Below are 26,112 nucleotides of genomic sequence, written 5' to 3'. Positions count from 1 at the left end.
AAGGTCCTGCCTGGGACAGAAATGGCTGAAAAAGAGCAAACTTTAAAATGCCCAAAGCAGATGCTGCCACGTGAGTCAAAGCAGGGAAAGCCTCGGGATGTGGAAGGTTTGTTTTATTGTCACTCCCTCCTGTGCCGGATGCCCCTCTGAAACCTCTGCCCAGGGCCAGCGCCACCCTCATCTCCCCCGAGGGACCCCACGGTGCCCCCAGGATGTTTCCAGAATTGTCTCTGGGGCCCCAGTCCCCCCACAGCCTTCAGTGGCTTGGTCCTGGGGACTTGTTACAGGACAGCAGCAGTTGCACATGAAACTCCTTCCCACTGAGAAATGAGAGGGATCTGTGATAAAAAACCCTTTTTATTTAATTTAACATTTAATATTACGCTTTTTTTGAAGAATAAGACCAACAATTTCTCTACAGCAGTCGAGCAGCTTCAATTTCCATTCCATCCATATGACACAGCATTTAATTCCACCTCCTGATTTGATCTTGGCAAAAGGAAGAGTCACCTGCGCTCAGTGTAAATATTTAGTACATGAAATACTGTCAAGAACCCCCCATTTAATAAATATCTGCAGTTCTCACTCCTCTACACAAGCACTTGACAGCGACGTGCCGGGGAGAGCGCGGCCGGCTGGGCTGGGACAGGGCGGGGAGGGACATAAATTAATTATTGCAGTCGGATGCGCCGTGGCCGGGGAGGGTTGGAGTTGATCCACGCTGGAAATACAAATCTCTCTCACACCTTGGAATCCACGCTTCCCCTCGGGAAACAATCCTCTGTTTGGGGTGCTGTGGGCGCCCGTTGTGTCTCCGGGATGCTGGCTGGGCACGGACGCAGGGAGGACTGGGAACCAGAACCTGCTTGGACTGGGAGCAGGACAGCGCTTGCAGCACCTACAGGGTCTGCACAGAGTATCACGCTGATGAAACCCAGAACGCTCCCAACCCTTTCCCAGTGCCAGCAATGAAATTCCTGCACAAATGGAAGTCCACTTTTTATGCCAGCGCTGCTTTGAACACCAGCCCTTGGAATGTGCATAGGACAGAGCTCGATGGCTCATTCCTGGCAATGGAACAATACAGGTGAACAGCTGTGGGCAGCACAAAACTCTACAATAATGCTGATTTCCTGCATTTACCCAGCAGCTGCAATTATTTACCCTGTGCTCGATGCCTGTTTGCAGGGAGGCACCAGTCCTGAGGGTTCATTCGGTCTGTGGCGAGTGTTTCATCGAGTGTCCACAGCTGGTCCTGCCTGCAGTGTTGTGTTTCCTACAGCGGGGGTGTTGAGAGCCCAAAGCCACAGGGGGTGCCGAGGTTAGGGCCAACTTTTGTGCCCAGAGCTGGACGGAGCCCTCAGCGACTCCCACTCACTGCCAGGAAGGTTCCTTCAGTGTTTCCTCTGCGTGTCCCAGCCGGCCAGGGAATGAGGGGCGAGAGGAGGCCGGGAGCACCAGAAAGTGAACCAGCACTTCTTGTCCTTTGTATTTACAGGGGACAAGCCGTGCCCTGCAGTGCCCTGCCCGGGGCACGCAGCGCACTCCGCAGCCGCACCCTCCCTGCGCCCCCACACTGCTCCTCGGGCTCCCCTGGCCGCGGGGCCGGGCTGGCACAGACTGCAGCGCCGCTTTCCCGGGAAAGGCTCTGCCGGGCGGCCCTGCGAGCCCCGGCCCCAGCTCCACAGCTCCGCCCCGGTTCCGTGCCCGCGCTGGGACAGCCTGCGCTGCCCCACGCCTCCAGCCAAGCCCCCGCTGCCCGCTCCGGAGTCGGGCCCGCAGCGCCCTCCCCCTCCCCAGGGCTCTCCCCGGGCCCCGCTCACCTTCAGCGCGGCTGCACCCACAGCAACCGCTCGGCTCCTCCATGGTCTCGACCGCGCGCCGGGGCCCCACCCGGGCGGGACCGGCGCGGCCGCCTCAGGATCGGAGTCCCGAGCACCGACGCATGCCCCAAACCGAGTACCGACGCCACCGCGCATGCGCCAAACCTGGGCGCCGTCCCGCCCTCCGGCACCACGTGACGCTGCCGGCTCCGCCCCGCCCTCAACGGCCGCGTGACCGCTCGGCGTCGCCGTGGCCAGTGCGCATGCGCAGTGCCCGCTGCAGCGGCGGCCCGCGGGCGGCAGGCGGCGGTAGCGAACCGGGCCCCGGCGTCCCCCCCGGCCCAGAGACACCCCGGGAAACGCCAGAGCACCGGCAGCACGGCCCGGAGCGCCCCCAACACCGCTGGGAAAAAACTGATTATTCCTCATCTTTTCGGGGATGCCAGGCCAGTGGGAGCGCCTCAGAAATAAGTGTGTGTCGTTCCCCGTCTCCCAGGAAGAGCTTTCCTAGGTAAAAGCACCGGGAAATAGGACTTGGCATAGTGTATTTGTCCCTGCTGTAGGAAAAAGAGCGCAGCAAGGGCACAGCACTCCCTCCTCCAAAGGCAGCTCCTGTCTCTGCCATGTGCTTGTCTCCGTGAAAAATTAAATAAGTGCTCGTAGCAATCTGGAGAATCAATTATCACGAAGGGAAGTAAAGGATAAGATACTGCTGGAAGAGCCTTTGGGATGTGTGGGGCTGAGCTCGGAAGGGGGCAGTCACTCCCAGCAGTGCAAACACACAGCACAGAGCACAGGCTGGCAGGCGGGCTCTGACAGCAGCACTCGGACAAACCTCACTGCTGTGTTTTGTTTCGGTGACTTTGCCCATCAAACGCTGAAGCTGACAGGCCCAAAGTGTCCCCAGCACTGCATCCGGCTGCTGTGGAGCACAAAGGTACTCCCAGGGATGACCACAATGCCAGCAAACCCTCCCGCCCAGCACACAGACACCACTGCAACTCATGTGTGGGGCTGACAACACTGAACAGATTAAACACGGCCCTGATTCTATCCTACAGCACGGTCCCAGAGGTTTTGCTGCCCAGGGCTGAGAGGAATCTGACCCAGTGTTAATAAATAAAGGAAATCCCCCAAGGACTGTATGCAGTCACTTAGAACTTGTCCTCTGGAATCGTGGGTGCCTGTCTGTGGAAGCGTTCCCAGCATCCACGGAGGGTTCAGGGGCTTGGTTGGGTTGTTTATGGCTCATCCTGACTGGTCCAGGCCAAATCCAACCACCCTCACCACTGCTGCACCCCCTGTTTCAGGGATATACTGATACAGTTTCTAAAGACTCCCCTTCCCTGCAACTCAGTCCCTCACCGCACATCCCCCCAGTGAATTTACTCCCTCCTTTCTTCCCAACACCTCTCCAGGACAAATCCCACTGACTGCATTGGCCGTCATAGAGGGAAAACTTTTCAGAGGAGAAAACCTGGAAAGCCAGGAGAATGAGCCCTGCAGCTGCCTGGAGCCCCTCAGGCCAGACTCTTCTCCTGAACAGCAGGGGCTCAGCAGGCAGCAGTGAGACCTGTGCTCAAGTCTGTGAGGCTAACCCTAACCGAGACATTTCAGCCCTGCTTCTTCGCAGAGGCGGGGATCCAGCCCCGTGTCGCTGCACAGAGACACCTAACATCCAAGAAGGTGGAGAAGGTCCAGGGGAAAGCTACACACTGCCTCCCAGTATTCTACAGTGGAACTCTGTGTCTGCCAAGAGAGAAAACAGCGGCCCTCTGGCCCAAAGCACCTCTGCAAGACGTGCAGTGCAGAGCTCCTCTGCAGCTAGCTTCCCAAAAACCCCTCAGGAGGAGCCTCCCTGCACAAGGAGGAGAGGAGGTTCAGCCCCTGAGAGAGCCCTGTTACACTTAAACCTCAGCTACAAACCCTGAGAAGCACCCTGAGATCAGTCCCTGCCTCTGCTGACCTTGGCCCTGCCCTCACTCCCCTACCGAGCTCCGCCGTGCTGAGGGGTTCCTGCAGAGCAGCCCTACAAATAACATGGGAATAACTGCGGCTGCACAGCGGCCTCCAGCTCACAGGGGAGCAGAGAGGCAGCCCAGGCACCCTCCATCGTGATGTTGGGTTCCTTTAGTCCCTTCTGGGAAATGGAGCTGGAAGCTGCTGTTGTGCAAGAGCCAAGGTGAACACGATTCCTCAGGGGAATGAGGTCTGGCTGCGGGAGCCTCCTTGGGATCAATACTGGCCACTCAAAGGTATCTCCAAAACCATTAAACACAAGTGTGTTTACCAAAGAGGACACAAGACATCACTCACCAGTTAACTCCTCCCTGTTTGGACCCAAGCAACCCCTTCCTGGACAAACGGCCCAAGGCCTGTGTCCCAGGTGTGGACTAGAAGGATCCCATTATTTTCCTTGGACGAGGTTAGACAGGACTTGGAGCAACCTGGTCTAGTGGAAGTTGTCCCTGCTCATGTCAGAGGGGTGGAATGCAGTGATCCTGCAGGTCCTTTTCAAGCAAACCTTTCCAGGATTCTATGATTCTATGAAGAGTCAATTCTGTATATTAAAAAAAAAAAAAACCAAAAAAAACAGAAGAGAAAAAAAAAAACAAAAAAAACCAGTTAATGTAAAAAAAGTGCATTAAATAAAAAGAGCTTTTGTCTGAACTAAGAGCTTGAAACAGGATAGCACATGAGGTATTGCAATAGCTGAACTAGGCAGCACATGTGTTCCCACAAATGCTACTAGAGATGTTTGACACGTGCTTTTAAATTATCCCATAATCATCTCACTACACAAAAAAATAAAAAAGGGAAAAATTCCATAGGACAAGGAAGCTGCTCAGTGGCTCTACCGTTCACCAACTATGCTGACAAAGTGCTATAAAAATGTTTTTCAGCTCCTCGTAGCAAGGTCCCCCCCCAAACTACTATTTATGGCAGTTGTTAATTTATTTTCCTCAAGAGGCCAGAAAAGCACACAAGTGAGTGCTTGAAGACGTACACACCAGGGAAACAGAGTGGAGAAAGGGCAAGAACAAAAAAATCAGAGGGAACCTACAGGATAGGGTAATATGTGACTGCAAAGCCCAGAATTCCCGAGGCAGACTCGGTTTTCACAGCAAGCACACGCTGCGACAAGTGCGAGAAGGCAGAGCTCAAAATAAAAGCCTAAAGCCAAAAATTGCACGAGCTCTGCCTGAACCGCCCTTGCCAGGGGCTTTTGGGGAGTGCATCAATACAAAGCTCAAAGTCTTTTTCGAGACAAGTTCAACATCCCGCATGAAGGAGCGGGGACACACTGTAACAACATCCACACTAAAAAATCCCGGGAAAAGGACAGTTCACTTTGTAACACGCTCCCCCCAAAACCACCACCCCTCTTGGGACAGCACCCACAGTGACACGGACTCTCGGACGCTCGGCCTTCATTTGGGGCAGCCCCGCCAGCCCCCCGGAGCCTGAAGCGCTGCCAAACGCACATTTCGGGGCCGTACCTCGGCCAGGATGGCGGAGGAATGCCCTTTCCTCTGGGGAGCCGCCGCTTTTGTTTTTTTTTTCTTTCCTCACCTGCCCGAACGCGCCAGCTCCATACAAAATCCTCTTCCTCCCTCTCCTGCTTAAGGATACTCCTTCCAAGCGTCCGGGAGCGCAGGACACACACAAATCCTTTTGAGGGGCCTGGAGCAAGACACACGCCCCCGGCAGGGGAGACTGAAGGGTGAAAAAGGATGGGAAGGCTTTTTTTCCTCTCAGAATGTCAATGTACGTCTCCCAAACCAGGGAGCGGGGGGACAGAGCCCACTGCACACTCTGCTGTGCTCCCTGCATCCCCTTCCACAGCTCCACGGGGATTTACACCTCCTCTGAAGGCAGCAATTGTCTGGAAAGGAACTTGGGAATCCTGTTTAGCTTCTTTGGTTTCTGGCTTTTTCTCCAGCACCACAGCGGTACCTCTGAGGTGGTTGAAAAGGACAACAGAAAAACAGAAAAAAATACCCACAAAAAATTAATTTAATTTTTAAATTAAAAGAAAATAAAATTACCATGTCCTCAGGCCCTTAGTCCCCCCCTGCTGCTAAGCAAGTCCAGTGAATTCCCTTAAAGAAGGGTGTCCAGCCGGTCCAGGGGGTGTCTGCTGCATTCCCTGACCCTGCTCTCCCTGTCACAGAGGTCTTTGTTTCAGTATCGTGACAATGTTTTAACGATTACTGCAACAGCAAAACATCACTTCCATCCCTCCCACCCCAATAAAAGTTTGCTGTAAGGAAATATGAAACCAGTACCTTTTTTCCTCTGAAGGGATGCAGTGGCAGCATGTTCACTCCTCCTTTGCCTGCCCGGGGAGCTCCACACCCCTGCCCGGGCTGGGGCAGCACCTGCCAAGGTTCTGATTGCCTTGTCTCACCGAGGTGAACCGAGCACTGACCAGTTACATCCACGTGTGCCTCACTGGCAGCACCTGGGTTTTGTCACTCACAGCCAGCCCAGCTGGAAGTGCCGGGAGCACAGGACACCCCAGGGCTCAGGTTGGGGACACACACACATCCCTTCAGTCCCGCTCCACCCCATCACCCACAGGAACCAACCCCACGGGAACACCTGGAGCAGCCCATTTCACAGTGCTCATTTTTCTCCTTCGGGGAGAAGAAGGCACGGACGAGTCAAGAGATCACAGAATCAGGTAATAAAATGAAACACAACTATTTTATTCCAGCGTCCCCATCCATCCCCATCCACGGAGCATGCGTGTCTGGCCAGGGGCTGCCAGAAGGATGGCAAAGGCAAAGAACCACGATTCCAATGGAAACAGCCATTTGTGCCACAATCGGATGCGGAGAGGAGGCGAATTATTGCAGCCGGACGCTGGCAGGGCTCAGGTCCTGAGGGGTTCTGCCCACCTGGGCTCCTATTAAGGCTTCACGGGTGAGGTTCAATGCTACCAGTGCCTGTACGTGCAGCGACAGAGCTGAACACCCATCACAAACTCCATGTGCATGACTACTCCACAGGTCACACCACGACAGAGAAACAATTCAGCATCAATTCAACCTGGGCGGGAAAACTCTCCCGGAGGGACAAGCAGCTGTAACAGCATTTATTGCCACATTGCCACGCTCACTGCCAAATAAAAACCTTGCTCCCTGCCTCTGCAAACGTGTTGAGAGTGATAAAATAAATCAGCAGCAAAAACTGTTGGACGAAACCGGTGGGCAGCTGGGGGGCCACAGGCATCCCTGTCCTGTGGGGATGATACCTATGGAGGGGCTCCTCCAGGGAGCGGGAATGCCCCGGCACCAGGGCAGAGGTATTTTAAAGCAGGCATCGAATCCATACTTGGATGGACAGGAAGAGCCTCGCTCCCGCAGCTGTCCAGGGAAGAACGGGAGAGACAGCCAGGAGCGGGCTGCAAACAGGCACCCTCCTCCCCGAGCCTGCGACCCTCACAAAATATGTACACACACGGCTATTATTGCCAATAAAGAGTCTGAAGATCACCTCACGCCACAGATAAGGCGACTGAATTTGCGGGGTTTGGTCTCTCTGTTTTATTTGTGGAAGGGAAGAGCCGGCCTCTGAGAGAAGGGAAAGGGAGAGACCTGGATATACGGTGCCTGAGGTATGGTCGGAGGAAAAAGTGCAGCAAGAAGGAGATGCAAGAAAAACAAAACCGCTTGCCTCTGAACATCTCTCTCGTATGAAAATGATTGTCAAAGGAGTCACTAATGAAAATAAGGTAAGAAAATATGTTTGCTATAGACGTACCGTCCTACTTCTTCCAACAACAGAACACTAACCCGAGGTCGGTCCTTCCAGCGCCTCCAGCTCACCGCTGGAATTCCCTTGGGCAATCCCGAGCTGCTCATCCCAGCCGACGCCTCCGGGGACCGCCCAGCTTGCGTGGGTAGGAGAAGACCTCGAGCCCGGCACGGCCGCCTGGGAGCTGCCCCGTGTCCATGTGCAGAGGGGACACGGGGCTCCCGCGGGGTCACCCCCGAAAGCTCCCCGCTGCCCGGTGCCTGCGGCATCCCCGCTGCCCCGGCGCTACCCAAAGCGGAATTTCAGCCGGTACTTGACGGGGCCGGGGTTCTTCCGAGGCGGGGACGGGGCGGCCTTGGGCTTGGGCGGCGGGGGCTTCTTCTCGGGGAGAGCGACGGTGAAGGCGAGCTCGGGGGGCTGCGGCTGCCAGAAGCGGGGCAGGAAATGCGTGGAGACGTGCTGGGGCCGGGCGCGGGGGCTGCAGCCCCGCTTGGCTTTTCCCCGCTTGTTGAGGGCCACGTACCACTGGCGGCCCGAGCGAGGGCTGCGGTGCACGGCCGAGGCGTAGGTGTTGTAGCTGTTCTCCTGGAAGCGCTCCCGGAAATGGCAGTCCACAGTGAAGCGAGCCTGCGGGGACAGAGGGGACACCGCTGGCGAGGGCCAGGTGCTACCTGTCCCCCACCCCAAGGCTTGCTGGTTAGGCTGTTCCCCAAAACCAGGCCCCTAAGGAGCGGCTGGAAACGCGGGGCACCGACACCGAGAGTGCCAGGCACCCGACTATTGGAAAAACCCCCAGCGCAGATACTTGGCTAGCTGCTTGCCACCCAGGTTTGGGATCTTTGGGGGATAAAAAAGGCTTGGGCTGCCCCAGTAGTGCCCTTCCCTCCTGTCCCCTCCTACCCCAGCACTGGCCTTATCTCCAAAAAAAAGCATTCCAAAACACAAGAGCAGAGCCTAGCACCCCACCTGTGTGCCCACAGCCCTGGGACCCCTGGCTACAGCTTCCAGCAGCCCTTCCCAAACCCTCTGCCACACTCAAACCTGGTGATGGGCACGGTGCCCTAAAAGCTTCCCCAGCTCAATTTCACAGCAGCACCTCCAAACCACTGACACAGAGGAGATGCTGAGCCCTCCAGCTCCGAAACCAGCGACCGAGAGCAGGACCCAACCCCCGGCAGGGCTTTGTAACCACAAGAAAATTGCTTGAAAGCCCAAATTTAATCAAAGGAGTCAAGCCTTACAGCACAAGTGACAGAGCCCACAACCTGCCACGCACATTTTGTGCCTCACAGCACTTGGAATTAGGTCCTCATCATCTTGTTGCTTCCAAGGGACATCACCTCCTCAACTCGTTTTTGCTCTCCCTGTCTCCCATACACCGTCCCTGCTGCCCCCACCTCGTGCACAGGCCTTCACCTTCCCCAGCAAGGCTTTCCTGACCACTGGTGCTCCCTGAAGCCCAGCAGTGCTCAGGCAGGATGCCCCAGGTGAGGAGGGAAGCCCCTGCCCTGGGAAGTGCATCCACAGCTGCCTCACCATGATCCCATCAGACTTCCCCACATCCCGGCCTCTCGGCTCATCACTGCACTGCTCCAGCCTGGAAAAACCTTTTTTTCCCTGCGCAGGGCAGGCGGGGCAGCCACAGCACATGGCTGGCACCGGATTTTCTATGCAGAGCTCCAGAGACAATCACCAAGAGCGGTCCTGAAGTCAATTAAATTTCAAAATCCGGTCGAGCAGAGATTTGCCCCAGTGAGGAACGCGGCTTTGCGGCAACTCCTGGAAAAGCAGAATTACCTGGGCAAATCTGTCCCACGGGGGTCCCTGCTGGACTGGCACAAAACCCCTCCCACCCGCTCCGTGCTAAAAATGGACAAACAGGAGAGCGAGGATTTATCAACGAGGAAAAAGCCATCTGTGCACACAACTGATAATTGCTGGGATAACTGTCATTTTCTGAAGCTGGTGCCTCTAAAAATGAACCACTCGGTAATTTAATTAAGCTGACATAAAAAAAAAAAAAAAATAAGAAGAAAAGAAAGAGGAGGAGAGCGTCTATAAAGAATCGAGCCAGGATGGAGCTGAGCCCGAGAGCAAGTTCTGAGGGAGCCCAAATTCCTGCAGGAGTGACTTTTGTCTGTGGTTCAGCGCGAAGCCCCCGGCCTGACTCCCATATCAAAGCGCTGCCCTGAGTGACGGGCACAGGACGTGCTTTGTACTGCTCGGAACTCATTAGGCCATGAAATGACTTCAATCCTGCCAGCGCAGGAAAGAGCAGCAGATGCCGGGTTTGCATTATTGGCATTGTTTAGTCCAGCAATCTTTAGACATTTGGGTCAAGTTTCTACAAATTTGCAGCTTTCACCCGAGTGGGGCATCATGTGTCCTCACCCCTGCCCTGACCCTCCTGGCTGAGGTCCCTCTCCGGCCCTGCCCTTTGTGTGTCAACAATTAACCGCGCACCAACGAGGCTTGATTTAATTTCTGCCTGTGCCAGGGCATAAATCAAGGCTTCAGCTTAGATAAGAGGCCCATTGTACACCAGAAGAGAAGGCTCTGGAGGGTCCGGCAAGCGCGCTCTGCCTGCTTCCCTCTCCTCTCCGTCCTTTCCCTCTCCTCCTGCTCTGCCCCTCTGCTCTCACCTCCTCTGTTTTCCCCCGTGGAGCCATTATTCCCCTTTTCCCATAGACCCCAGTCATACTCCTACTTCATTTCTTAAAATCAGCAAGCACGTGCTCACCCTTTAAGCATCAATAGGCTTCAGGAGCAGCACTCCCAAAAGACCTAAGGGAGAGAGAGGCGAGTTCACAAACCTCCCTGGAAGCGATCTGTGACCTCGGGGCAGCACCAGCACGTCCCTGCCATCCGCTCTGGGAGCGGGAGGTTTGTCCGGCAGTTTCGGGGTGGGCAGCCGCCTTTTCCCTCTCCCCAGCCGCTAGCCCCGACCGGGCTTCTCTGGGAACCCCCTTCAGGGACAAGGGGCTGCCTTAAAAATGCCCTTGCAAAGGCACCTTGGGTAAGCACAGGAGTACCCCGTGTTTGTTTAAATGATCCCTGGAACTAACAACAAACAGGGAAGCAACATCCCGAGGCTGAAAGAAGCAAGCGAAAGCAACTTGAGGATTCATTCAACACAGGAGGCTGGAAAAAGCATAACGAGACCTGCAGGAAACCTCAGCCTTCAGGAGAACATCCTGCAGAGGAGTTACCAGGGCTGTTCCACTCTAGCTGCAGCACACCTGCGCGGTCTGGAGCTCACCTGCCCCAGCCCCTCCAGGGTTCTGGGTCCCCAAGGGCGAAGCCAGCCCGAGCCCCGGGGCTGCCGGCGCCACGCGTGCTGCTCGCCGGGAGACATTTGGCTAAACCCTTCTGCGGGATCTGCTGCAGGAGCGGCTAAAAATAACCCAGCCGTGCTCCGAGAGCAGCTCTGCTGATGCCGACACCCGGCTGCACGCAGAAAGGCGCGCTCTGCACGCTCCGACGCACTAAGCGCGAAGGTGGGCTCGGGCTTGGGGGGGCTTCAGCTCCACCCGGCCCCGCTCTGGCCGTGCCGGTGCCAGCCCGGGGGGGACACCGTGCCACGGCCCTGCCTGGGACTGTCCCTGTGCCGACACGTGCGGGTGTCACAAAGCCTTTAATAAACAACACGTACTGGTAAGTGGGGGGGGGGGGGGGGGTTTACTTACACTTGCATGGAGTTTTCCTTTTTTTGACATCGCTAAAAATTTGTTGCTGAAAACTCCTCGTATTCCTACAATCCCCTGAGACACAGCAAATATTTCCAAAATACCTAGGATGACAGAAATCCCAAAATAAATCACAGTTCTTTTCACATCGGTGCGACAGAGAAAAAATAAATACAACTCAGTCTGACAGGTTTGCATTTCCTCTCCCACGTCCCTGCTCCTCAGCTGCCTGGCTCCACCCAGCTCCTGCTCCATCCCTCTGCCTCACAAAGCAGCCTCCATCCACTCTGGGACGGACACAGGTTGGTGGCTTGGACTGTTTTTTTTTAATTAAGTTCCATTTTGGGGCACAATTCCTGGCTGGGCTGCGGTAGAACAAGTGGACCCCTGGGGAAGCCCTTCCCAAGGGTGGGAAAAGTCCCTTGTACCTACTCCAGCCTGCTGGGATCAGTCACCCACGCTCATCCCGCGGAGGCTGAACTCGGGAAGTCGGTGTCCCACAGCCCAGCTGGCACTGGGGGTACCCCTGGTGCTCCCTCCCACCCCTCCCTCACCGGGGCTCGGGGCGCTGTGCAGCCCGGCCATGGAGAAAACGGGAGCTTCCCGAGCGTCAGGGGGGCTCAGGCCCCTGGTGGGGCACGCAGGACCTGCAACTCATCTGACGGAACAACTGCAAGCTCCGAGCGTCCCTCAGCCGCAGCACCGACACGGCACCTCCCCAAGGGGCACCTCCCCAAGGGGCACCTCCCCAAGGGGCACCTCCCCAAGGGGCACCTCCCCAAGGGGCACCTCGGGCCGGGCGTCCCCCCGAGCCCCCCAGCTCGGGGGCAGCACCAGGTCCCCAGCGGACCCCTCGCACCCTGGGGAACCCGCACCGCTGCGCAGTGCAGCCCCAGCGGCTCCGTGGCCCCGGCCCCAGAGGAAAGAGCCCGCAGAGCATCTCTGCCGGCCCCCAAAGGGCTGTGGGATTAACATGCCAGGAGCCAACACGAAGCCACGCTAAATCCCCCAAGGCTGGGTATCAGATCACCACTTCCCATGTTTATTTTAAGGAGGAAGCACATCCCCCTGAGGCACCCAAGTGCCAGCACCCAGGGCCTGGGGGGCACCTTGGGGAGGGTTACAGGCTGCCCCGCCCCTGCAGCCCCACCGCAGCCAGGCAAGCACCTTGTCACACACCTGGGGCACCCCAAAACCTCCTGCCTCTCACTGGGGGGGCTCAGTTGCTGTGGCAGGCACGCTCCTGGTTACTGGGGGGGTTGCCTGGGGTGAAGCCCCGTTTCCCAGGGACCAAAGTGGGGGTTACCCTGCCAAAAGCCAACTTCTTCCTCCTGAGGGCCTCCTCACTGCAACAGCCCGGCACAGCCCCCCCAGCAGCGCGTCCCCAGCCAGGACTGGCTCTGCTCCGACGTGTGGGGCTGCTGTCGCTGTGGCCTTTCCGGGGGGGGGGGATATCTCAGGTTAAGGAGGAAGGAACTGCACATAATTCAGGTCTCTGCAGGACAGCTGTAGCACCAAACTTCTGCCAGCCCTTCCAAACCCACGTCTCCCAAAACAGCCGCGGCGTGGGTGCCCCACTTCGCTCCCCATCCTCTGAACCCCTCCAAGCCACTGTGCCTGCCGCGCCCGTGAAGGCCAGAGCGGAACTCCTGGGCTCTCAACATTCCTGCCCAGGGGTTGTCCTCCCTCCTGGTGCTGCACCACAGCCTGGGCCCCAAATTCTTTGGTCCCCGGCAGATGCGGCGGCTGCTCCGTGAACGCTCCCAGCAGCTGAGCCACGCTCGCTGCTGGGGTCACCTCGGGCCCGAACCCTTGGGCTCCTCAAGAGATTTTTCATCCCCACCTGCCATTTCATTCCCTCTAGCAGGATATCATGGCAACTCCGACCAGAGGATAAGCCATGAGTTAGCACAGCTTTCTCTCAGGGGAACGTCAGCCTCAGTCCTATTTTTAAACTGAATATATCCTATCGCTGTGCTGGGAGAACGAGAACACAGAGAGAGGGATGGAAAAGTCCCACAGGGAAAGGACCGAAAAGGGGCAGCATCTTCTCCCCCAGGTGCCTGGCAAGGGCTGTGGTGGGAGTGCAGACCTCACGCTCTCACACCATCCCCAGGGACTCACTTGCTGGGGCCGGGCGAACCCCCAGGTGGCACTTCCCAGAGGAAGGCAGGCAGGCAGGCAGCTCCCACGGAGCCCGCAGAGCACAGCCCTCCCCCCGGCACCCCAAACGCCCCTTCTTTCCCAGGGCCCGCAGCTCAGTCCGGGCGCGGGGCTCTGTCGGCCCCCGGGGGGGTGGGAAGAACGCAGGGATGGGGATGCTGAGCCCCGGGAGCCCGGCCCTGGCGCGGCAGCCCCCCAGCCCTCCCGGGCCCCACTCACTGAGCGGACTCGCGTCGTGGGCTCCGTCCACGCGGCCGTCGGGGTGCAGCTGGAGGTGGAAGCCGATGCCCACCCGGCAGTAGAGCCGGCCCCGCCGCCGATCCGGGCGGCTCCGCGGGAAGCGGCTCGGCCCCGCCGCCGCCGGGGAGGAGGAAGAGGAGGAGGAAGACGCGGGGGCGTTGCGGGCCCGCTGCGCCCCGCCGGGCAGCAGCCCTCGCCGGGCGCGGGCGGGCAGGGCGAGGAGGAGGAGGAGGAGGAGGAAGGACGGGCTCATGCTGCCGGCGGGCGGGAGGAGGGAGGGAGGGCGCCGCATCCCGCTCCGAGCCCTGGAGGGGGGGACCGAGCACGGGGGGAGCCGGGCCGCCCCTCCCCGCTATTTATAACCGGGCGGCGGCCCCGCACCTGTGCCCGGCCCCACCCCCCCCCCCCCCCGCCCCCCCCCCCCCCCCCCCCCCCCCCCCCCGCGGCAGATGCGGGGCTCGGGGAGCATCTATCTGGGAATTAACTTGTCCTCCTCGCCGGGACGAGGCCACGGGGCTGCGGGACCCTGGGGACAGGCTCGGATTGCAGCCCCCCGCCTGGGGTTCGGGGGGTGACAAGGCAGCTGCACTCCCAGCCCAGCCTCGGGCAGGGGGCTCGGGACAAGCCCCCGAACCGCAAAGCCGCTGCTCTCCCTCCCTCACGGGACCACGCTCGGCCCCGAGAGCAGCCCCTGAGCTGTCGGAGGGTCCATCACCAACCCCCAGCGGCATCTCGGGGCCCGCAGGAAAGCGGCGGCCCTCGTCGGTCCGCACCACCCTCCCGGGTGCCCGGGCAGGGGCCGCAAGGCCCGCAGCCGCTGTCAGGGTGTCCCGCACACACGGCAGGTGCCCCCCGGCCCTGCTCCTTCCCCCGCACAAAGACAAGGAGCGCACAGCGCCGGAGGAGACCCCGCAGCGACATCCCATCCATCCCCCGGCACAAATCCACGTGGGTCACGCTTTCCTCGGCTCCTAGGGCCGCTCCAGGCTCTCGAAGCCACCGGGGAAAGCTCGCCTCTACTAAAGCCGACACGGGCCGAACACGCCCTGCCCATCCCGCGGCACCAACTCCGCCCCTCCGCGCCCTCAGCGCTCCTGCCAACCGGTGTTGTCCCCTAAATCCCACCGGGAATCGCCCCCCGGCCATCCCAGGGGTGCTTCTGGCCGGCGGGCTCGTCCTGGCCACGCGCGCAGGGATCGGGTTCGGCAGGAAGGAGGCAGAGCCGGTGGCACGTCCGAGGGTGACCTTCGCCTCCCGAGGAAGCTGAAGGTCGGGGGCACAGAGAGGGACACGCACTTAAGGAGCTGTATCCAGCCCGGTTGACACCTGGCACGGCCTGGCGTGAGCAGATGATCTCGCAGCATTGCTGCCATTTCAAACCATTTCTCAGCACGTATATATATCCCCAGGGCCGTATGCACACGCGTTATATATAGACATGTATACATAGACAGCCCTATATATAGATGCACATACCTGAAGGAAGGTCAGGGCACTCCAATCTTGTTTACTTCTCCCAGCTGTAGTGGCTAGCCTGGCAAAATCCATGACTTCCACTTACCCACCTCCTCTTGAGTTACACATCCATGCTGATTCCAAATCCGGATCCTCGAGGAGGATGAGAACCCGCAGGACTTCCTAAACTCTCGAGTGGTGTTCACACAAGACTTTCTGCCTCTGCACAGCTGAGAGAAGCACAGCCACCTTGCTCCAGGAGGATTTCCTCTTGGGCACCTTGGCATAAAGGCTGCAGCCGGGACAGGATCACGGCAGCAAAATCCCTGTTGTTTCAGCAGATCAGAGACCACTGGTTCTGCCACCGACAGCTAAAGGTGAACGCAAAAACATTCACAGATCCCATCCTGGGGTGATGAGGCACAGCAGCAGCCCAGGAGCAGAGAGGAGGCGCCTGCATGCCCGGGGGCCAGAGACAGCCACTGCTAGGAAAAGCTTCTGTGCCCAGGGGGTTCCCCAGCAAGTCCAGCCTCGCTGATTTCGACTCTCTTATCCACCCACGCGGCTTCCAACAGCGGTTCTGGTGCCAGGCATCTTCTGCTCACTCACACTCCTGTCTTTCCCCTCCAGTGAAGAATTGCCAGAAAACTCCAACTCCCGTGGGTTGTGGCCACCAAGAAGGCAACATCAAGCACGTGGGCTTGCCCAGGCTGGTCCTCAAGACCTGCTTTTGGAGGGAACCCCACTGCAGAGCACATTCCTGACCCTTTCTGGGGGGCACAGTGAGACAGCAAAGCCCTTAGGGGTTCACTCATTCCCTGTACTCCTTTCTTTGCTGCTCAATGGGACAAGTGCAGGATAGCATCCCCCTTCTCTGGGGGCTCCCGTGTCCCCATCAGAGCAATACCTGACCACCTTCACTGAGGAAAAATGACTCACACAGGTCCCTGTGGCACACGATGTGTTTTCACCTTCACTGCAAAGAGCTCACAAGCAGCGCTTTGGGCACGACCTGTGCGGCTTTGGGCGCTTCCTACTCGTTCACCTGCATCACACGTCGATCCTAAATACTCCTGGTGTATTGTTCCTGTAGCACAACTCAAAAAAAGCCCCAAGAAAACACCAAGCCCAAAACAAACCAAACACGAGATTTAAATTTAAATAAATAAGCAGACGTAATAGTGAACTTCCTGGAGCAATTGTGTGTAATTGCCTTTGGCAGCAGCAACTAACACACACCAGCAGCTTTGGAAGCCTAATGCTGATGTTATGTTATTTGAATTATTCAGGGCTCGGTTACAGAGAAAAACTCAACAAATGGAGCTGAGTTTCACGTGTAAAATTCCCCGTGTGAAGATGAGAAGGACTCTTCTGAGCCTGTTTGATCTGCTGCAGAGCACCGGGCCTGCAAGTTGGACAGGAGCGCTCCCCCCTCCCAACATCAGCCTGGGGCTACTTAATTGCCACTTAAAAATACGTGAGGCAAAGCACCAGGAGACACGAAACGGGGCAGGGGAGCCTTTGCAATGGGGATGTGCCTGAAGGAGACTCGCTGCAGTCCAACAGAGGTGCCAGGTCCCCACAAAAAATCCCTCTGTGAGCACCCCCACTGCCAAAAGGGTGAGAACCGTGGCTGCCACCGGAGCTTTGCAGAACCAAACGTGCTGCTGGGAGGACGAGCCTTAAAACAGGTTAATTTAATTAGGATGATTGGCCTTATCTGACTTAATGAATCCTTCATTATTCACACACTTCAGGTGTGTGGGGAGCACAGGTGCAAGTGGTTAATGTGCCCCCATGGGCATCAATGTCACCAAGATCAACCAGAAGCCACCTCACAAGCCCGGATAAGGAAATAAAACAAATAAAAGAAATAAAACAAATTCTAACAAGTGAAAAGCATTGTCTCTTTAAATAAAGCTCAGAACATGCCAGGCATTTTCCAGCGTTCTGCAGGACACCGCTATATCTCACAGAAACATCCCCCCTGTGTTTTGGTTTTTGTGTGTATTTGTTTTAAACCCGCCATCAACACATTCGGTACTGGCTCAGGTCCTTCCCTGCTCCAAATCTGACCTTAGCAGCAGGGAAAGTAGAGAAGGAATACCATACAGCTCGTATGATTTTCAAAAGAAGGGAACTATTTCAGCCTTTCCTAGACATCTGCAGCTGAACAACGCATTTTCAAGAGCTGGGTATTGCAATGAAATCCTAATATCTGATTTTAACCAATTTTTAGCCAGTTGGAGGTTAACTAGAGATAGACACTGTACAAAGGGGAGCTCAGCCTCCTCGCAACAATGGCAGCAAACTGTGCCAGTGGCCAGGCAGCAGATCTCCATCTGTCCAGCACGCTGCTCGGCATCTTCATGCGCAGCAAAAAACCCAACACAAAGATTTTGGGACTGCCTCCGCAGGTTCAGTGTGAGGATGCTCAGAGGTTGCGTGGCTAAAGCCTTGCTTGTACACCTCTCTCCAGACCGAAGGGAAAGGATCCGTGTGGAATTCTGCACAGCCCGTGTCCCTGCTGACGAGTTCAGGTGCCTGTGTGTGGCTGCCTGGTGCTAATCCATTCCCAGACCTGCTGCCGTGTGGAGCCAGAGGCACAGCTCCTGCTGGCTTTGGCAGGACAGGGTCAGGCCCCCAGGTGGGCAGCTACCCCCAGCTCCAGCCCAAAGGTGCACAGGCTCTGGGTCTGCTGCCCGTGGCTACCTGACTACTGCACCCTCAAACACCTCTGTGGATGCAAAGCTGCCTTCTGCTCCCCAGGAACAGCAATAATAGCAGGATTTGTTGGAATTATTATCATTGTTACAATTTGCAGTGTGGCCCGGCTACAGTTAAGATGGAACAGCCTTACTTGAAGTGCTGCAGGGAAGGGGCTCCCCAAATCTGAAGGCTGCTCCTACTTCTTACTCTTCCCCTGCAGCACAATGAAAATGCCCCTTGTGGGTGGGTTTTGGAAGCAGATGTGTCCTGTGTGGCTTTGGCACAGGATTGCAGGGGCAGCTCTGTCCCAGAGAAATGCCCATGTGATGCCCCAGCACTGAATTTTCTGGGCTGTGATGCCGGGTGAGGACCCTGCGTGGGGGAAAGCCAGCCGGTGCCACAGCCCAGCCAGCTTCTGTGCTGTGCAGAGACACAGCACAGCATCAACCATGGACAGGGACAGACATTAAATGGAAAAAAAAAACCAAAAAGAAGATTCTCTTCCTGTTTCCCACACAGCAGCGGCAGCAGCAGCAGTGTTGACAAAGGAGCAGTATGTGGCAATGGTACTCGAGCTGACCTAAGGAGAGCCAGCATGACTCTGGGGAGTGAGTGACCCGCTTTGGCCGAGCCCCGAGCCCAAGTGGCCCAAGGGGAACTCCTGTGAAGCCCCTCCATACAGCACCCAGCTCCACAGGATCGTGGGCACCGCCTGCCCTAATTATAGCACGTTCTGATTGTGCAGGAAGCATTAGTTGGAGCTTGATTTATCACCTTGGAGTTCGATATCCGATTTCACCAAAACCAAGTCTTGGATTAAATTTCCTGACCTCTAGTCTGTAGATTCATGTACTTACAGAGAGAAATGGTGTGAGCTTTATGTGGTGGCAGTAGCAGCTCAGGCACCTGCAGCACCAGCCGTGCTCTGTCCAACACTGTTTTTAGGGGGCTGACTGCAGGCTGAGCCACGCCTGATGGGAGAAGTCCTGGGGCTCAGCGCCGAGCCTTCTGAGAGACTCACAGGGAACACATGGAAAGCAAGGTGCTGCAGGATGCTGCCAGGGCAGGGCAGGGGCACAGCACTCCACACGGCTGTCAAAGGCCATAAAATATTTGTGGTAGATGGAAAAGATTCTGAAGCTTGCAGGTGTGTGCTGGTTTCCCGAGTGCACCTTCGTGGTGGAAGCACCATCCCTCCAGCAGCAGCAGGACAAGCGCAGCGAGTCAGGGAGAGCATCATGAACCTCCCCGGGTGCGGGAGGGAGCCAGCCCCAAAGCCGGCCCGCGGCTGCTGGGGAAGCGAAGCTGCCGCGGTACAGGAGTCCGGAGCATCGCCGTGGAAGGAGCCCGCCGCGGCCCCGATCATCCCCGCCAGCCCCGCGGCGGCCCCACTAGATGGCGGTGCCCACCCGCCTCTGCCGCCCCCGGCATCCCCCGCAGCCCGCCCGCATCCCCCGGAGCCCCGTCGCAGCATCCCGGGAAACCCTCAAAAAAGGGACGCGCAGGGGTGGCACTGCTTTTAAGGGAAATCCACGGGATAATCAGCGTCTCGCCCCCGCAGTTAGCGGCAGCAGGTGAAGCTATGCGTGTTCCTGAGGCAGGGAACGGGAGCAGGGGGCCGCTTCGGCTCCTGGCGTGGCTTGGGGGTTTTTGGTGCCGCGCCGAGACGGCGAGTGACACGAGCGGGAAGCTGGACTGTCCGTGGCAGGGATGTTCCTAGGTTGTCGTACGTGAAGCCCCGGGCCCTTCCCCGGGAAGGCTCTGCAGCAGGTCCGGGTACTCCGTGCAAACCCCAAACCCCACGGCGGCGGAGGCCGGTCGCACCTGGACCCCATTTACGCGACGCTCCGGAGCTCTCACGCTCCGCCGTGGGCTCCGGCCTCGCACAGCTCCGGCTCTGGGATATTCTCCCTGCCAGTGACCTGCTGAGGCACGCACAGCCTCGGTGCCAGGGGGACGGCAGCCCCTACGTAGAAATGGGTTTCCTGCACATCCCCGGGCTGCTCTGTCCCCCAGTGCCCCCCCAAAGCTCGCGGGGCTGACACCAAACGCACCCTCCGCAGGTGGCTCCCTTCGGAGCGGGCTGTATCCCCCTCGTCTGGGCCCTCGCGTGTGTCCCTGGCTGGGATGCCATCACCCCGGTAACGCGCCCGGACACAGGGACCCCACCCTGGCCCTTTCGAGCTCGCCCCGCCCTAAGACACTGCGGGCCGGGGGCTTCCCTGGGTCCTCTCGGCCCTGACAACCTTCGGGAAACTTCCGTGGCTGAGCCCGCCCGGTGCCGGGCAGCACCGATAGCCCTGGCAAGGGTGGGGGGCAACACGGGCTCTGGGAAGAGGTGAGGTGGGAGAACATCAAAACACAGACAGAAAGAAAAAGAAAGAGCGGCAAAAAGAAAGGCAACAAGAAAAAGGCGAAATGAAAGGAATTAAAGGCAACCCAAAACACGAAGGGAAGAGGAAAGGAAGGGAAAGACAGGATGAAGGAGAGAGATAAAGGCTGAATAAAATGCCGGACAAAAGCAAAGATGCGCAGAGGAAGGACGGACAGATGTCGGAGGGGCCGAGGGAAGGCGGGCGAGCAGGGAAGGAGAGCCCCGGGAAGAGGCGGCGGGCTCGATCCGCCCTTCCCTGCGGCCCGATGTGGCCGGGGCCCCGCTGCCACCGCGCACTAGAGGGGCCACCCCTTCGCCACCGCCCGTTCCCCCGCATCGATTAACGTCCAGGTGCTTTGAAGAAAATAAAGTCATTTATTGTCAAAGCATCCAACATACCCGGATAAACTATAAAGTTTAATAAATCTTTTTTTTTTTTTTTTCCAGAGGGGCGACGAAAAAAAAAAAAAAAAAGAAAAAAAAAGACAAACCCAAACGGGAAAGGGAAGGTAACACGGAACTACCGAGACTCCATTCCACGGGCAACAGTGACACTTGGGGGGAAGGGGCGCGGGCGGCGGGGCCGGACGGGGGTAGCGCCCGGTGCCTGCAGGACCCCGGCCCGCCGCCCGCCGGCCCCGCCGCGCTCCCCTCGCCCTTAGCTTCATATCCAAAATAAAAATTTACCCTGACATAGAATTATTATTACATCTAAACCATAAGTGCTTAATAATTTAAGTAGAAACGTATGACAAATGCATCAATATGTTGCAATATATGACATTTTAAAAAATGTATTTTTTAAGTAATTTGATTTTTTTTTTCCCCCGGTGCTTCTCTTTTCTTTCTTTCTCTCTCTCTCTCTTTTTTTTTTTTTTTAACTTTTACCTTCATTTTTCTGCTTCTTCTTCTTCTTCTTCACCTCCTCCTCCTCCTCCTCCTCACCCGCTGCCCTCCCCGCCCCTCCCCGGACAGTGGAAACGCGTGCATCGAATGGGAAGGGTGGGAGAGGCGGGCGGCGTGGGGGTCCCCCTCGCGGGGGTCCCGGGCGGGTTCCCGGGGCCAGGGGGGGTTGTCCCCGCTAGTTGTGGGAGGTCATGTGGCGGGAGAGGTGGTGGCGCTCGCGGAAGGACTCGTTGCAGATGGGGCACTTGAGCTTCTCCTCGCGGCGGCGCTTGACGAGGGGCTCCAGCGCGTATTCCTTCTTGTGGTGGGAGCGCATGTGGTACACCAGGTCCGAGGTCATGCGGAAGGACGCGTTGCACTTGGCGCACCAGTTCTGAGCCGGCAGGCACAGCGAGGTGGACGACGGCGGCAGCAGCGTCAGCGCCGACGGCAGCTGCAGCTGCAGCGGCCCCGCCGCCGCCGCCGCCACCGCCGCCGCCGCCGAGCTCTTGGGCCAGAAAGCCGTGGTGTAGAGGAAGGGGCTTTGCTTGGGCAGCCCCCCGCCCCCGCCGCCGCCGCCGCCCGCAGCCTCCCCGCCGCCCGGCAGCTTGGCGGCCCGCGCCTCGGCGGCGTACAGGCGGGCGGGGGCGGCGGCGCCGTCGGGGCAGGGCCCGCCCAGCCCGCCCAGCTTGGGACCCAGCACCAGCGGCGGGACGTGCGGGAAGGAGCGGGCGGGCTGCGAGAAGGCGCTCTTTCTCTCCTCGGCCCCGCCGCCGCCGGGCGCCCCGGGGCCGGCCCCGAGCTGCGGCACCGTGCTGAAGGCGCTGCCCCGCGCCGGGCTGCCGCCGTCCAGGCGGGCGGCCAGCGGACCCCCCGCACCGCCGCGGGGGCACAGCCCCTGCTCCGCGCCGCCCGCGCCGGGGGAGCCGCGCTCTGGCCCCTCTTCGGGGCCGCCGTCGGGCTCGGGGCCGCGGGCCGCCTTCTTCACCTCCACGAAGGCGCTGCGCTTGGCCTCGCCGGTCTCCGGGCTGGGAGGCGCGAAGAGGCGTCCGCCCTCCTCGAGCCCGCAGTAGGGGCCGGCGGCCCGGGACTGCTGCTGCGGGGCGCAGCCCGGCTCCTCCTTGGGCGCCGCCGGCAGCCCCGGCCGCTCCGCCGGGAAGCGGCTCCGCGCCGCGCCGGGGCCGCGCTCTTCCTCCTCGGGGAAGCGCCTCTTCGCCTTCCCGGCCGCCGCCTCAGGGCCGCCCTCGGGGGGCGCCGGCCGCCCCGGGGACCCGGCGCGCCCACCGCGGGAGTTCTCCAGCTCCCGCGCCAGGTTGTGGAAGTCCGTGGAGGGCTTGGTGCTGGCGGCGGGGCCGCCGTCGGGCCCGGGGAAGGGGTGGTGCGGCTGCCCGCCGGGCTTCCCGAACTTGCCGGGCTCCTGCTCCTTGCCGGAGCCGTCCTTGACGCCGGCGGCCTCGGCGGCGGGCCCGGTGTCGGGGCCGTGAAGCCTCTTGGGGCAGCGGAACCGGAGGTGTGCGGCGAAGGGCAGTTCGAACTGGAAGCGCTGGCTGCACTCAGGGCAGGCGAAGGGCGGCGAGCCTGCGGCGGGCGGGCACGACAGAGAGAGGGAGAGAGAGGGGGAGAGAGGGAGACAGAGAGAGGGAGAGAGCACCGTCAGCTGGGCCCGCCGACGGGACATCCGCTGAGAGTTTGGGGATCGGGAGCAGGGGAACCCGACTCCCCCCGGCGGTGGGGATCCCCCTCCTTCCTCCCGCCCGGGACGGCGGCGGCCGCGCGGGGCACCCACCGTTGGTGCGGGCGGGGGCCCGGGCCGGGCCGAGCAGCAGCAGCTCGGTGAGCTCCTTCCCGTACCACACCAGCAGCTCCTCGTCCTTGGCGATGCGGCGTAGGGAGCGATAAAAGAGCTGGCCGCTTTTGATGTAGGCCTCCAGGTTCTGCTCCTCCCGCTCCCGCGCCGACTGCACCAGCCGCAGCCACATCAGCCCCTCCGACGAGCCGTTGGCAGCCGACGTGTCCACCTGAAACCCCGCGTTAATCCACCGGACCGAAAGACCGACCGACCGACCGACCGACCGACCGACCGACAGGGAGGGACCAGGCAACAGTAGGAGCGGCGGCGGCGGCGCGGCTCTGCCCTCGGGGACAGCCGCCCGGCTCCCCGGGCCGACCTGCGCTCCGCGGCGGGGACGCGTTCGGGCACCGGCCGACGTGGCGAGCGGCTGGGCCCCGGGACGAGCGGCTCTTACCCGGAATATGTAGGGGACGGTGCGCTTGTCGGTGGACTTGAGAGCGATAAAGGCGATGCTGTCATACAGGGATGTGTGGCTCAGGACGCAGGGGCCGAAAATGGCATTTTCCGGGATGTCGCAGGTGGTGTAAACGCTGGTAAAAATGTCAGTCAAGCACTGCTGGACCGTCTTGGCATCCCCGTCCCATATTCCCCGCTGGACGCCGGCGTCTTCCATCCCTGCGAGAGGAGAGGGAGGCAGAGAGGGGCAGTTACCGCAGCGGGTCCCGCTCAGCAGTACACCTGGATGCCCCAGAAAACAAAACAAAATCGACTTGAATTATTAAATAAACCATTGAGGGAAAAAAAAAAAAAAAAGTCTCAACAACTCTAAAAATTATTTTTAAAAAATAAAAATTAAAAAAAAAAAAAAAAGGAGAAAAAAAGCAGGCGAGCAGTTTCTCCGGTATGAAAAAATTTAAAGCAGGCTAGGAGCTGTGAGCAGAGGCGAGGTGCGGGGACTCTGCCATGCTGATTTATTTTTTTAGATATCGCGGCGGAACTGGCTCTGGCCAGGGATCCGGGAATCCCACCGGCCATGTCCTGTCCCGAGCAGGCGCCGGGTCTCCCTCCAGCAACCTCCGGAGCTGGGCCGGGCTGCGGGCTATGCCGGGGGAGCGGGTGGGTTCCAGTGGCTTGTCATTGTCGCCGATTGCGTGTCAGCTCACCTCCCGCTCCGCGCGACAAGGGGAACGTATGGCTGCTCATTATCATAATCCAGCACTTTCCCTCCGAGACTTTAATTAAAAGCAGCAAGCAGAGGTAATTATTTTTACCTCGACACGCTTATTTATGGAGCAGGGTGAGCCCAGGCTGCCGCGCGTTACGAGGGGAGGGATGCGGGCGGCGGGCAGCTGGCGGGGTGCGGGCAGCGGGCAGGGTGCGGGGCCGGCGGCGCCGAGGCCGGGGAGGGAGCACCGAGCCCGGCTGCGGTGCCCTCGCTCTTCCCGACCAGATTAGCGCACGGCTGCCTCCCCCCGCCCCATCTGCCATCGAAATCCGTCATTTGGGGCTGGCTCGGGAAAAGACCGGTGCTCCTCCCGGTGCGCCTGCTGTCGGCTGCCGCCGCTCGCACCGGGCACGGCTCCTCCGAGCCGCCGCTCCCCTCCGATTTCGGGATACGGCCGGGTCCACGTACCGCCGGGAACTTCACCCCCCCCGGAGCGGCTGCCGGGGTCCCGGCCCCTCCCCGGGAACGGAGGCCGGGGGGAAGGCGCTCCGGCCGCCTCCCCGGCGCCCTCCCCGTTCAGCCGCTCCCCCTCGCATCCCTTCCCCGAAGGTCTGATTTCCCCAAACGAAACCGCCGGCAGCGAGCGGCCCCCGCCGAACTTTCCCCCCGGCGACGGCGGGCCCCGTACGGCTCTCCACGGCGCCGCATCCCCCCGGCTCCCCGAGCGGCCCCCGGCCCCGCGGCGCCGCCTCCCCCCGGCCGCCCTTTGTCCGGGCCGGGCGGCGCCGGGGCCGCTCCCGAGGCTCCCCCGCCGGCCCCCGCAGCCCGGGCAGGGCCGCCGGCAGCGCGGCCATCCCCGGCATTGTTCCCGCTCCGGGGCGGCGGGGGGCGGCGGGGCCCCTCCGCCGGGACTCACCAGGGACGGTGGGGTTAATCCTCGCCCCGACAGTGGCACAAAGGCGGCTCCGGGCTGGCTGCCTCGGGCTCTCAGCGCCGCTCCATGACGGGCCGGGCCGTGCGGGCGGCGGAGCGGGAGGCGCGCGGTGCAGACGGACCCGGTGCAGTGAGGGGCTGGCACGCAGACACACACTTTTTGTTTGCTGCACATAATCTGCCCAATGACGCGTGACAGCCCACGTCCCTCCCGTTAACCCCTTCGGGGCTGCCCGCTCGCCGCCCGCCCGTCCCTCACCTGGACTCGCCGCCACCGAGCAAAAACGGGGAAGGGGGTGGGAAACGCGGTATCCCCACGGACCCTCTGCCGGGGCAGCGGGCGTGTTTGGGGCCGCGGCTCCGCTTCGGCCCAGCGGGGGTGCGGGGCGGGGAGCGGGGGTGTCCGACGGCCGCTCCGCCCGGCGCAGCGATCCCGGCGGCGGCTGCCCGCCCTATCCCCGCACCTGCCAGGTAGGGGTAATCGAACGCGCGGGAAAAACGCCCCCACGGCGGGACGGAGCAGAGCGGGGCTGCCCGTGCCCGGCTCCGCGGAGCGGCCCTCCGGCGCCCGGCGAAGGCCCGGCGTGCGGAGAAGCGGCACCGTGGAGCCCCCGCTCCCCGCCGGAGCAGGGTGGCCGCAGCAGCGGGGCAGGGGGCAGCCCCGGCCGGAGCCCCCTGCCCATTCCCAGCCATTCCCAGCCTCCCGCTGCACACGCGGGGCTCCCGCATTCACCGACACGCGCCCAGCTTCAGGGAACAGACACACACGCGCAGATGCTCTGTGCCGAAATAAGGGGTTTACCGCGTGGAAAAGCGTTTACCGGTCCCTCCCTGATCGTCGTCATTTCAGATACAAAACAGATTAAAAAAAAAAAAAAAAAGAAAAAAAAAGAATAATTAAAAATAGAATTTGAAATCCCTTAAACTCAAAAAAAGGAGAGACAAAGCGTTTTCCAGGGGCGAACGGAGCGGGGTTTGCAGATAGTGGGCTGATGTTTGCCTTTCAAATTCACTTATCCTCCACATAATTACGATTTTCCTTGCATTAGGATTAAAGGCTGCATATAATATGCTTTCAACATTTATCTTATTAATTCGACAAAACGTAGTGTCTCCTAAAACGG

At 59.6% G+C, this 26,112-nt stretch overlaps 2 protein-coding genes and 1 long non-coding RNA gene across 6 annotated transcripts; all 3 read right to left on the bottom strand.

Moving 5' to 3' along the window:
* Positions 1–337: 337 nt before the first annotated feature.
* LOC106628642 (uncharacterized) lies at positions 338–1,939 on the bottom strand. The gene is made up of 2 exons (XR_001332052.2): positions 1,824–1,939; positions 338–1,406 (listed from the first exon to the last, which is right to left on the bottom strand). It is a non-coding gene; the product is annotated as an uncharacterized LOC106628642 (long non-coding RNA).
* Positions 1,940–6,514: 4,575 nt separating this feature from the next.
* FGF5 (fibroblast growth factor 5) lies at positions 6,515–15,314 on the bottom strand. 2 transcript variants are annotated; one of them, XM_088056626.1, is made up of 3 exons: positions 15,152–15,314; positions 11,273–11,376; positions 6,515–8,213 (listed from the first exon to the last, which is right to left on the bottom strand). In XM_088056626.1, the coding sequence occupies exons 2-3, from the start codon at positions 11,300–11,302 to the stop codon at positions 7,872–7,874; spliced, it is 372 nt and encodes a 123-aa protein (XP_087912752.1). In that variant the 5' UTR covers positions 11,303–11,376; positions 15,152–15,314; the 3' UTR covers positions 6,515–7,871. The 2 variants fall into 2 exon arrangements, with proteins under 2 accessions (XP_087912752.1, XP_005531823.3); XM_005531766.3 differs by lacking the exon at positions 15,152–15,314 and adding an exon at positions 13,655–13,967.
* A 5,557-nt stretch (positions 15,315–20,871) lies between these two features.
* On the bottom strand, positions 20,872–25,717 carry PRDM8 (PR/SET domain 8). Of its 3 annotated transcripts, none has more exons than XM_088056723.1 (4): positions 25,695–25,717; positions 23,345–23,567; positions 22,885–23,116; positions 20,872–22,676 (listed from the first exon to the last, which is right to left on the bottom strand). In XM_088056723.1, the coding sequence occupies exons 1-4, from the start codon at positions 25,715–25,717 to the stop codon at positions 21,295–21,297; spliced, it is 1,860 nt and encodes a 619-aa protein (XP_087912849.1). In that variant the 3' UTR covers positions 20,872–21,294. The 3 variants fall into 3 exon arrangements, with proteins under 3 accessions (XP_087912849.1, XP_005531804.2, XP_087912850.1); XM_005531747.3 differs by lacking the exon at positions 25,695–25,717 and adding an exon at positions 24,972–25,109 and having other exon boundaries at positions 23,345–23,565; XM_088056724.1 differs by lacking the exon at positions 25,695–25,717 and adding an exon at positions 24,162–24,286 and having other exon boundaries at positions 23,345–23,565.
* Between the last annotated feature and the right edge of the window lie 395 nt (positions 25,718–26,112).

The sequence above is a fragment of the Pseudopodoces humilis genome, chromosome 6, assembly GCF_049639895.1.
Source record: "Pseudopodoces humilis isolate 2021_Gansu_Grassland_sample_001 chromosome 6, ASM4963989v1, whole genome shotgun sequence".
NCBI classification, from domain to species: Eukaryota; Metazoa; Chordata; class Aves; order Passeriformes; family Paridae; genus Pseudopodoces; species Pseudopodoces humilis.
This window is presented reverse-complemented; position numbering and strand designations above follow the sequence as displayed.

Excerpts from the sequence above, each read along its gene's own strand:
- PRDM8 (XM_088056723.1), bottom strand. The coding sequence starts at position 25,717 with ATGCGGGAGCCCCGCGTGTGCAG. Across the intron at positions 23,117-23,344 it reads CCGTCCCCTACATATTCCGG|GTGGACACGTCGGCTGCCAA; the intron begins GTAAGAGCCGCT and ends GCGGGGTTTCAG. Across the intron at positions 22,677-22,884 it reads GGCCCCCGCCCGCACCAACG|GCTCGCCGCCCTTCGCCTGC; the intron begins GTGGGTGCCCCG and ends CGCCCGCCGCAG.
- FGF5 (XM_005531766.3), bottom strand. The coding sequence starts at position 13,967 with ATGCGGCGCCCTCCCTCCCTCCTCCCGCCCGCCGGCAGCATGAGCCCG. Across the intron at positions 11,377-13,654 it reads CCACGACGCGAGTCCGCTCA|GTATTTTGGAAATATTTGCT; the intron begins GTGAGTGGGGCC and ends CTGTCATCCTAG. Across the intron at positions 8,214-11,272 it reads AAGGAAAACTCCATGCAAGT|GCTCGCTTCACTGTGGACTG; the intron begins GTAAGTAAACCC and ends CTGTCCCCGCAG.